Source organism: Leucoraja erinacea, chromosome 5, assembly GCF_028641065.1.
Source record: "Leucoraja erinacea ecotype New England chromosome 5, Leri_hhj_1, whole genome shotgun sequence".
Lineage (NCBI taxonomy): Eukaryota > Metazoa > Chordata > Chondrichthyes > Rajiformes > Rajidae > Leucoraja > Leucoraja erinaceus.
The window spans coordinates 73,711,981-73,724,104 of record NC_073381.1 but is presented as its reverse complement, the minus strand read 5'-3'; the positions used below and the strand labels follow the sequence as shown (position 1 = coordinate 73,724,104).

The following is a 12,124-nucleotide window of genomic DNA, read 5'->3' as shown; positions in this document are numbered from 1 at the left end:
AAAAGTTAATACTTTTTAAAATGTAATTACTTGATGGGAGTATCTTCATCAGGGGGTCTCGAGCACTTAATATTGGTGGCCCACCAGCATTTCAAAGGCGTTAGGAATGGGCAATAAATAGTAAATTAACAAATCACCACCAGAATACATTTGTATGTAGAGATCAAAGCCCATCAGGAGCAGGAGTGGTGATAATGCTGTGAATCTGAGAGGAGGCAGGTATGCCTTGTTGAAGGTGGCAGAATTTCAACTTGGGAGGGTGGCAGACAAGGATAAAATAAATGTTATCTTGGCTCGATATGCAAAGAGAGGAGAGGAAGCAAATGTTTGAAATGGACAGACTCAGTCAAGCACTTTGTAACTGGTGGAAAGGATGTCCACTTTTGGTGTGCCAAGGATCATTAGCAGAACAAATATAATAGGGCAAAAGAAATTGGAGAATGAAACAGAGGTCATTAAAATAAACTTTTACGCACCCATTGTTACATAGAAACATAGAAAATAGTTGAAGGAGACATGATAACAAGAAGGAGAAGATGTGGGGTGGGGGGAAAGAGTACTGAGTCGGGATGCAAAGGTGGACAGAGTTGGAAGAATGAAGAGTTCACCCTGGCATGCAACATTCTGATTTACAACTTTGTGGTGCTATAACTAAATGTATTTGTAAGAATAACTTGTGAACTCTAAAATATTGAAAAGCCACTTGGTTCAAAATGCCTAGTATAATAAATACATCAACAGTCGAAGGGCCAAAGTTTAACAAGGCAAATGGCACACTCAGAACAAATTGAAATCTCAGTAATATTTGTGGCTTGTCAATCTTAATGTTGTAGATTAGCCGTTGATTATAGAAATATCCAGCTTTCCATTGAGGTCAAATGAAAATAAAAACTTTAGGTCTATCTGAAAATTCACCAACACCAAATCAATAAAGATCTAATTCAGTACAGACCAGAGAGAGACACTGGGAAACATTGGACAGTACACAAAAAGTGAACTAACATTGCTGCTCCATTCCAGGAATATTGCATAACAGGAGCTCTGATACCAATGCTATTTTGCTTTCCAATCGATTGATTCAAATATTATTGGTGTTAGTTCGACCTTTTTGCCTCTCTCATTAAAATTCTTGCTGGTTCCTCAAGCCTAAAAAGAACAGCAGGTTAAATATTCAAAAGACAACAACAAAAACAGGATTTGGCTAAAGTCCAGGTTGCTATACAGTTACCCAACCCTTCCAGGAAATTCATGGACTTAACCTGCCTTCAATGCTTCAGAAAACATAGAGCCCTGTGCTTTTTCATCAATAGTCCAGGTTGCTTTTTAATCCCAGTGTGGGCGAGGGTTGAAAAATAATTATTGACAAAATTAAATAATCCTTCCTTATATTTTGATTGCACCGTGCGATATGAATAGGTTTGTTTCAAAGTTGCTGTTGCATTAAGGATATTATACCTAGTTCATACAAAATGCTGAAGTAACTCAGCGGAATGCACATGGTATTGGGGGTAGGGTATTGACATGGATAGAGAATTGGTTGGCAGACAGGAAACAAAGAGTAGGAATAAACGGGTCCCTGTCAGAATGGCAGGCAATGGCAAGGCTCGGTGCTGAGGCCGCAACTATTTACATTATATATTAATGATTTTGATGATGGAATTAAAAGTAACACTAGCAAATTTGCAGATGACACAAAGTTGCGTGGCAGAGTGAACTGCGAAGAGGAGGTTGCAGGGTGACTTGGACAGGTTGAGTGAGCGGGCAGATACATGGCAGATGCAGTATAATGTAGATAAATGTGAGTGAGGTTATCCACTTTGGCGGCAAGATTATTATCTCGATGGTGTCAGATTAGCAAAAAGTGAAGTGCAACGAGACTTGGGTGTCCTTGTACGCCAGTCACTGAAAGTAAACCTTCAGGTACAGCAGGCAGTGAAGAAAGCTAATGCATGTTGGCTTTCATAACAAGAGGATTTGAGTATAGGAGTAAAGAGGTCCTTCTGCAGTTGTACAGGGCCCTGGTGAGACCACATCTGGAGTATTGTGTGCAGTTTTGGTTTCATAATTTGAGGAAGGACATTGCTATTGAGGGAGTGCGGCATAGGTTCACAAGGTTAATCCCCAGGATGGCGAGACTGTAATATGAGGAAAGATTGGAGACTGGGCTTGTATTCACTGGAATTTAGAAGGATGAGAGGGAATCTTATGGAAACATATAACATTATAAAAGGACTGGACAAGTTAGATGTAGGAAAAATGTTCCTAATGTTGGGGAGTCCAGAAGCAAGGGCCACAGTCTAAGAATAAAGGGGAGGCCATTTAAAACCGAGATGAGAAAAAAACATTTTCATCCAGAGAATTGTGAATTTGGGGAATCCTCTGCCACAGAAGGCAGTGGATGCCAATTCACTGGATGAATTTAAAAGAGAGTTAGAGTTCTTGGGGCTAGCGGAATCAAGGGGTATGGGGAGGAGGCAGACACGGGTTGCTGATTGTGGATGATCAGCCATGATCACAATGAATGGCTGGCTCGAAGGGCCAAATGTCCTCCTCCTGCACCTATTTTCTATGTTTCCGTAATATCACCGATTCCTTCTCTCCAGAGATGCTGCCTGTCCCGCTGAGTTACTCCAACATTTTTTGTCTATCTTCAATTTAAACCAGCATCTGCATTTCTTTCTTACACATACCTAGTTTATAGTTTGGTTAGACTGGAAAATTCAAGATTTTGTCTAATGCTCAGTATTTTTGTTGAGTTTATTATGATACAGTGAATGGGAGGGCTCTGGGGAGTGTTGTGGAACAGAGGGATCTAGGAGCGTAGGTACATAGTTCCTTGAAACTGGCGTGACTGGCAGATAGAGTGTCAAAAAGGCTTTCGGCGCTTGGCCTTCATCAATCAGAGTATTGAGCATAGAAGTTGGGAGGTTATGCAGTTATGTAGGATGTTGGTGAGGCCACAGTTGGAGTATTGTATTCAGTTTTGGTTACCATGTTATAGAAAAGATGTTGCCAAGCTGGAAAGGGTGCAGAGAAGATTTATGAGGATGTTGCCAGGACTCTAGGAAGAGGTTGAGCAGGCAAGGTGTTTATTCCGTGGAGCACAGGAATATGAGGGGTGATCTTATAGAGGTGTACAAAATCATGAGAGGAATAAATTGGGTAAACACATGGAGTCTGTTGGCCAGAATAGGATTCAAGAACCAGAGGACATAGGTCTGGGGAGAGGGGAGCAAGATTGAATAGGAACCGGAGGGATAACGGTTTTACACAAGGGGTGGTGAGTGTAGGGAACGAGATGTCAGAGAAAGGAGTTGAGGCAGGTACTATCGCAATGCTTAATACGCATTTAGATAGGTACATGGATAGAATAGGTTTGGAGGGTTATAGGTAAAACACAGGCAGTGGGACTAGTGTAGATGGGGCATGTTGGTCAACGTAGGCAAGTTGGGCCAAAGGGCCTGTTTCCGCGATGTATGACTCTATGGTTAAGTGTACCGAGGTACAGTGAAAAAGTCCTTAGGGATCCTGTTTTCAATGGTTTACAATTTAATCAACTATCCTCCCTTATGATCATTTTTTTTTAAAGAGGGGCAAAGGGGATTAATATTACTCTCAAAGTTATACATTTGGATCAGTTATCAATTCTGAAATTAGGTAAACGACCTTGCTGACAAAAAAAAACTAAACGAGTGTATGCTGGAAACACTCAGGTCAGCCAGCATCCAAGGGGTAAAACACAGCTAACGTTTCATGTCAATGACCCATTGTCTGAGAGATCCTGAGAATGCTGCTGCAGCTCGACTGATATATCAGCACCTTGGGTTTGTGCACACAGTGTGCTTGTTATCCAACCCCTGATAAACAGCAACTATTATATCAAACTATTTTTCTGTCAGACAAGTGTCATTCAGTAACTCCACAATAACTACCGACAAGCGTTCTGTTCAAACTTATACAAACCACATTAGTTACCTTCAAATAACAATTCCCAATACATTACAGATTTTTTCAGTGTGGTTGAAAGGTGGGAATTTAACATTACTACATTACATTCACTTGAATTGTGAAAGACATGCAGGAGATTAAGAATACATATTATCTTTTCAATAATGCATTGTGTTTGATGTGAACACCAGGGCAAAGTACTGGGGGCTGGGGCAACAAAAAAGTGTTTTAGAAGTACTACAGATGAAGTTTTAATGTAATCACCTCACAATAAATTACCGTATATCCTGGCAATGAAGACGCTATTTTTTTAACCCTAAAATAAGGCCTGAAAATTTACCTGCGTCTTGGAGGCCGAAGGTTAAATTGTTAGCCAAGAAATATAGACTTGGCTATCCCTCAGTACAGGGGCTGTAAAAGGACAGCACCGCTGGGGTGGAAAATAGTTCCTTCCACAGCGTGTGGGGAGTCTGGACCGGGTCAGCAAGGCTGGGCCGCATGGGTTAAGTTGCGGGGAGGGCAGGAGCGTTGAGAAGGAGGGGGTCGTGGATCATGCCAGCAACTCACTCAGTAGCTCGGGTGGCTGCGACCTGGGAACTGCAGCTAGTCCCGGAGCTCACAGGTGACGTGGGCGCTGCAGCCAGTCCCAGGGACGTGAACGATCTGGGAACTGCAGCCAGTCCCGGGGATGCAAGGGATCTGGGAATTGAAGCCAGTTCCAGGGCATGCAGGCGATCTGGAACTGCAGAGAACTAATTGAAAAACACGAGCAATATGTAATATAACTAATTTTTGTAATATTTATATGTATTATTACTAATTTAGTTATTATTATCTCCATTTATTAACTATAGCGATAGATGTGGCCCGCCATCCACTCACAAACATAGGCCCTGGCCCCTATGCAAAAATGGTTGCCGACACCTGGACTAAACCAAACTCTTGATCCTGTTCCGCCATCCTTTTTAAAAAAATTAGCAACTCAAAATTGGGGTGCGTCTTTGACGCAGGTGTGTCTTCATTGCCGGGAAATACAGTACCATACAGTACCATCATATTAATCAATGGGCAAATAGCAATTGTCATCAGTATCATCAGAACATTTATGGTCAACTGTACTGCCTTGTAACTTTACAAAATGCATACTAAATTAAGTACCCTCCATAATGTTTGGGACAAAGACCCATCATTTATTTATTTGCCTCTGTACTCCACAATTTGAGATTTGTAGTGGGAAAAAAAATCACATGTGGAGGGCACTGTATATACCTTATTTCTACACACAGAGATTTGAAAACATTTCTTTCAAGAATACGAATAATCCATTTCTATTCAACATTACAATTAATCCATGTTCTCCAGAGATGTTGCCTGACTGACTGTGTTGCTCCAGCACATGGTGTCTTTTCATTTGTAAACCAGCACCTGCAATTCCGTGTCTATATTTCTGAAGAGCCTACCATGTATATAAAGGCTCAGAGCAAATGAGCGAGAGAAGATAAATGGTAAATAGCAAATAGTTAAGGGAAAACAAGCAAAAACTGTAGGTTTGAAGTCTATATTCAAAACTATAGGTTTTTCATATTTTTTAAATCAGCAGGGTGGTAGGGGTAGAAAGTCAGCTCAGAAAGAACAAGACTGGTACTATTGTAGGAGCAAAGGTGGGTGAAGGGCAGAAGGCAGAGGAGAAAGGCTCTGTGGCCACACCAAGGTCTTAGAAGAATTTCAATTTTCAATATCCACCGGATGGTGCTTCGATGGCAGCCTCGCCTCCAGTCTCTGTCCCTTTCGTCTTTTTTGTTGTTGTTATTTTTAGTGTGTTTAAAAAGTATGTGTTAATGTTCTCTGGTTTGTTTTATGTGGGGGATGGGGGCGGGGGGGGGTTGGGGGAGACTTATTTACCAATCGTTTACCTTGCCAGAGATGCGATTCTTTTCCAGATCGTAACTCCGGTCGCTCTGCGGCCTAACATCATGGAGCTGGAGTCCTTGCTCCGGACTGACTTTGAGCCCCACCACGGGGCGCGGACTTATCATCGGAGCCGATTCCTTGCCTGGGATCGACGCTCCAACCGCGTTCTGCGGACTTTAACATCAAGGAGCTCGCAGTCTCGGGTTGAGACCGACGTCGGGAAGCTCCAAAATATGCATGACATTCGACTAGCCCCGTCCCGGGGTAGATCGCCCGGCGCGGGGGAGCTGAGATTCCCCCTGATGCAGGAGCTTGATTACCCCGACGAGGAGGCCCACTGTCGACTATGGGAGTAAGATCATCCTGTCAGTGGAAGGTTAGAGGCCCCCGACCACTGGAGGACAAAGGAAGAGATTGAACTTTTTTTTCACCTTCTATCACGGTGAGGACTGTGGAGGAGTTACTGTGGTGGATGTTTATGCTAAAATGTATTTTGTGTGTTCTGTTGCTTTTTATTGGTATGACTTTATGGCAAATCAAATGCCTCGTATGTTGCAAAACATACTTGGCTTATAAAGTATGATTATGATTATGAAATGCTGAATAGCTGAATGCGGAAAAAACTGGGCGCAATGATAGTAGGGGACCTTCCAGAAAAGAGGAAAGTGTTTTGGATGTGTGGAAACCCGTAGAAGATTATAGTTAAAGAGCTCAGAGAACCCCATTCAATGCTGCATAATAACTGAGAACTGTGGAGGAACCCAATCCAGTAGACAGGGCAGAGAAGGAGATAGCGGTGCTTGTATCAGTGGATGAGGTGAAAAAAGTTAGTAAATAATGTTTACTCTAAGTATTTCCACCCAAACACTAAATTCATCAGTAAAGTTAGACATGGTCATCAGCAAAAAATAGCTATTGGTAATTAAATTATAAAACAACAGGATTTTTATGCTGTCAAGCCAAAGTTTGCACATTATAAATTAATTGCTCAGCATTTTATGCCCAATTATGCTCCAAACAACACACACCGTTTCGTCGAACACTTGTGCTTGGTACATCAGAGCCTTCTGGATCTCCCCGTTGCTACCCATTTTAACTCCTCTTCCCATTCCCATACTGACCTCTTTGTCCTAGACTCATTCATTGCTAGAGTGAGGCCACATGTAAACTTAAGGAACATTACGTCATATTCCGCTTGGGTAGCCTGCAACCCAACGGTCTGAACATTGGTCTGTCCAATTTTAGGCAAGTACAACACTCCTCCTCCCTCCTACCCCCACATCTCTTTCTCCCCTCTCCTTCCATCCACATTCCTTTCTCTAGCTTCACAATTTGCAACTCTTCAATCATTTTGTCTCACACCTGCTGTTTTTTCATCTCCTTTGTCCAACCATCTGCCTATCAACCCTCCCGCACTAATCTCTATCAACCCATTACCTGCTAATATTTGTCTTGCCCCTCCTCCTTTCCAGCTTTCTCCTCCTCCACCCTGTCATATGTGCAATCAATGTTCTTGTTCATATCATGTTCAGAGTAAACAGTATACATACAGAAATGATAAATACAACAATAAACACAACAAGTGCAAAACAGCAGAGTGCTGCAAGGTTCTCGCTCAGAGTAGAGTAAAAAATTGAAGTATAATAATGGAATACCTGAATGAGGTGGGGTTAAGAGTTGGAAGTTTCCAGTTTCTGCAATGTTTACCCAGCAGAGCCTATTTTCTTTCTCGAGTCAAAGTTTCGATCAAAATATTAAAATAATGAAAACTCATCGGCATTTAGCATTACAGCATTTTGTAATAAAAAAACCAAAACAGGTACTGTCCATTCGTAAATAAATGATGCTTTAACAACAGTCTCCTTAAATCAACATCATAGAACTATACAGCACTGAAACAGGCCATTTGGTCCACCTTGTCCATGCCGATCAAGTCGGCACATAGTCCCACTTGTCTGTATTTGTCCCCAAGCCCACAAAACCCTTCCAATTGATATATCTGTCCAAATTATTTGAAAAATCGTAATTGTATCCACTTCTATAGCTTCCTCTGGCAGCACAATCCAGATATGGACTACGCTCTGAGTGAAAAGGTTGCCCCTGAGGTTCCTCTTAAAACTATCCCTTTTCACCTTTAACAAATGTCCTCTAACTTTGGAACCCTTGATCCTCGACTTTGAGTGTTCATTTTATCCATGCCCCTCATGATCTTGAACACATAAATAAGGTCACCCCTCAGCCTCCTACACTACAAATAAAAAGGCCAACCTATCCAACCTTTTCTCATAACTAAATACCCAAATTGAACCTTTACTCCAAAACAGCATGGCCATTGGTGTTGGTTTATTATTGTCACATATACTGTGTGAAGCTTTGTTTGCATTTTATCCACAAATACAACAGGTAGAGCAATGAGAAAAATACCAGAATTCAAAATAATGTTACAGTATTATAACGTTATGGTTACAGAAACAAAGTCCATGATCCCCAATGACGTAGGTTGAACGATCGAGACTATACCCCAGCTTATGAAAGGACTGTTCTTGAATCTGATAGCACGTGTTTTCAACTTTTGTATCTTCTACCCAATAGGAGAGGGGAGACATCAGCCCCTATCATTATAGACAATAGACAATAGACAGGAGTAGGCCATTCGGCCCTTCGAGCCAGCACTGCCATTCGCTGTGATCATGGCTGATCATCCACAATCAGTACCCCGTTCCAGCCTTCTCCCCATGTCCCTTGACTCCGCTATCTTGAGCTCTATCTCACTCTCTCTTGAAAGCATCCAGATTATTGGCCTCCACTGCCTTCTGAGGCAGAGAAACACAGATGCACAACTCTTTGGGTGAAAAAGCTTTTCCTAATCTCTGTTCTAAATGGCTTACTCCTTATTCTAAACTGGAGCCCCTGGTTCTGGATTATTAATTTATTGAAAAGAATTGAAGTATACTAAACAGAAAGGTACACAAAGGATGATAACAGATTTTATAAGAAATCAGAGTGAAAGCTCTATTCTGTGGAGAGTGAATCAGTTAAGGTTTCAGTCATTGATTCTTCGTTAGGTCAATGACCCAAAATTTTAACTAGCTCTTCTCCACAGAATGTCATATGACCTGAATACTGGTTTTATTACACATTTCTAGCATCTGCAGTATTTGATTTTCAAATGAATCAAAGGACCCATTTGCAAAATTGGCTTCTATTCAAAACGCAAAATGAAATTGAAGAGAGTAATTTATATTTACATCCTTGGAGCAAATTATGATCCATAATAGCAATTTATTGATACAAATTTTATCCAGGCATTGAAGTGAACTGCTCACCAGCATTCCGTCACGGAAATGGATAAACGCATTGGACTGCAACGCCAGACTTTTAACGTTACAACAAAGTCAGTTCAAATTGTCGACAGAAGTTAGAGGCAGAGGATTTTAACTCACAGATCCTCCTTTACTGCAGTCTACCCTCCGACAGAAACCTTCCAACTGCAGAGATTGCTGGACAGAAGCGGATAAGCAATTGCAATATTAAATGGCTTTAAAACATCCCTGCCAAAGGCCCACGTCGACAGATCACGGACAAAATCAAAGGTAAGGTCAGCGAATTTAGCGAAGAGATTGGAATGAGATTAGACTGGGGTTTCAGCAGCGAAAAGAGTAGATTGTCCCTTCTTCTAATTGTCCCCAAGTATCACAAGGGGGGGGAGGGAGAATTCGAGCCTTTCTCAAAGCAAGATACGAGATCCCTTAACTCCGAGGTACCTTAAACCGAGAGCTTCATTGCGACACCAGGCTGCTGTCGTTGGTGGGCAGAGGCGGAACAGTGACTGACAGTGACAGTGACAGGCCTGCTGGTCACTTATTTATTTATTATTTATTATTTATTGACTTACTTCACCTGCCTGCTCGCCGCCTCCCTCATCTCCCTCATCTCCCTGATCTGCCCGCCGCCGCCGCCGCCGCCGCTCGGCCCCACAACAGCTGATCCACTTCCGGTCCCGACCCACACACGCGACGGAAAACGTCACCAGAACCTGCGCACCCTCCTCCGTCATCACTTCCCGGGTAAACATCGCGCCCATTGAAGGTGGTCGTGACTTGTGACGGCGCATCGACCCGTGCAGATGGACACTAGTGCTGGAGTCACTCAGCGGGACAGGCAGCATCTCTGGGCAGAAGGAATGGGTGGCGTTTCGGGTCGAGACCCTTCTTCAAGTGAAGTTGGACCATTGCAAAATAAAGACAGACGTTAATAAATCCGGAAAGCTGTGTGATTATTGTGTATGTATATTTGTATGTCTATACACATGTCTGTCTTTATTTTGCAATGGTTCAAATTGATTTGAAGGTCTCGACGCGAAATGTCACCCATTCGTTCTCTCCAGAGATGATCCCTGTCCTGCTGAGTTACTCCAGCAATTTGTTAATAAATCCAGAAAGTTGAATTATTGTTATATATTTACACTGTTCTATGTTTACAAATTCTGTTGTGCTGCTGCCAATAAGAATTTCGTTATTCTATCTGGGACAGATGACAATAAAACACTCGATTTTTTCCTTTATAAAATGACACTATCGAGAGTTGAAGGCACTGCACTCTGGTAATTGTAGTCAGTCTGTTGTTCCCGTTTGTAGGCTGGAAAGTATTGTTGAAATATTTATTTTTAAACAGCAATGGTCAATAACAATCTTCGCAAAGCTTCTGAGGCGTGGCCGACGGCAGTAGTTTAAATCTTCATTGTAGGTGTTGAAAGGAACTGCAGATGCTGGTTTAAACCGAAGATGACGCAAAAAGCTGGAGTAACTCAGTGGGTCAGGCAACATCTCTAGAGAGAAGGTATTTTTCTCCAGAGATGCTGCCTGACCCGTTGAGTTATTCCAGCTTTTTTGCAGCTTACAACTCAGCCGCATGGATATTGATTTATCTAACTTCAAGTAACCCTTGCTTTCCCTCTCCACCCTAGTTCTCTGACAAGTTTCACTGTCCTCCTGATTAATTTTACTGATTGTATGCCTCGTTGTCACCTTCCCCGCAGCCAACAATGAGCCATTTCCTTGTTCCTTGTTCATAGCCATTTCCTTGTTCATAGTCTGATAGTCTACTTTCCCTCCCCATGATCTCATCTGAAGAAGGGTTTACCCGAAACGTATTCCTTTTCGTTGCTCCTGACCCGCTGAGTTACTCCAGCATTTTTGTGTCTGTCTCAGCCAACAATGAGCCATTCCATCACCTTTTAGGTTCTTTTTATAATGTTCATAGCCATTTTAATAGCCTTGTTCTAGTCTGAAGTCTACTTTCCCGCTCAACAGGCCAGACAGCATCTCAGGAGAAAAGGAATAGGTGATGTTTCGGGTCGAGACCTTATTCAAATTCGACCCGAAACATCATCATTTTCCCCAGTGATACTGTCTGACCCACTGAGTTACTCCAGATTTTTGTATCCATCTTCAGTGTAAACCAGCATCTACAGTTTCTTCCTACACTTCCTGTCATCTTTTAGGGCAGTGCTAGATAGATTCTTGATTAGTACAGGTGTCAGAGGTTATGGGGAGAAGGCAGGAAAAAAGGGGTTTGGAGGATGTTGACTTGATGGGCCGAATGTCCTTATGATCAGTTCCTTCCTATACGAAATAAATTGTGTGTCTATCTGCATTATAGGCAACATTGTAGGCTTACACTCATACTGAAGAAGGGTCTCGACCCGAAACGTCACCCATTCCTTCTCTCCAGAGATGCTGCCTGTCCCCCTGAGTTACTCCAGCATTTTGTGTCCATCTATTGTAAACTTGCAAGTTCCTTTCGGACTACAATACCCAGAAGGCCTTGTAGACGCACCCTGACGTCGCGACCGGGCGTGCGTACGCGATGAGGTCATGCAGCGAGGGGGGAGAGGGAGGAAGTGATGGATTTCCTTCCTGCACTTGGACGCTCAGGGACTGTTGTTTCATTAATGGCTGATAGTTTGAAGCAGGAAGTAGAGCAGGTTTAAATTCACTTTTTTTTCCTGTTAAGGGTTATTGGAAGCGTGCGAATGTTGCCTTTTTTAACTAAAAAAAAAACGTTTCAGGGAAATTTTAAGCTGCAAGTGAAAAATGCCCAGGAGGAAACAGTCCAATCCTCAACCTGTGAAAAGTAAGTAGTCATTGCATTGCAGCGTGTGTGCATGAAGAAAAGAGAAGCAGGCGTGCAATTACTTCTGTATCCTCTCCGAAACTCAATTCTATCTGTGCAAACCGAAAATCGCTCTGATAAACAGGGACAA

The 12,124-nt window shown here is 42.4% G+C and overlaps 2 protein-coding genes across 3 annotated transcripts in view; one reads left to right on the top strand and one right to left on the bottom strand.

The window, feature by feature from the left end:
- The window catches only part of si:ch211-278j3.3 (E3 ubiquitin-protein ligase RNF19A), a 74,356-nt gene extending 64,110 nt beyond the window's left edge, over nucleotides 1–10,246 (bottom strand). Inside the window, 1 exon segment of the mRNA XM_055635910.1 lies at nucleotides 9,755–10,246. The gene's annotated coding sequence lies outside the window, so the exon portion shown is untranslated.
- Nucleotides 8,634–12,124, top strand: part of LOC129697402 (zinc finger protein 208-like) — a 34,499-nt gene continuing 31,008 nt past the window's right edge. The window contains exon 1 of one of the 2 annotated variants that reach the window (XM_055635909.1): nucleotides 8,634–9,452. Coding sequence is in view for 1 of the 2 variants with exons in the window: in XM_055635908.1 (XP_055491883.1) it covers nucleotides 11,955–11,994 (40 nt within the window). In the remaining variant the exon portion in view is untranslated. Of the gene's footprint in view, nucleotides 9,453–11,541; nucleotides 11,995–12,124 lie in introns of those variants that run through there. The other variant, XM_055635908.1, reaches the window with a different exon arrangement.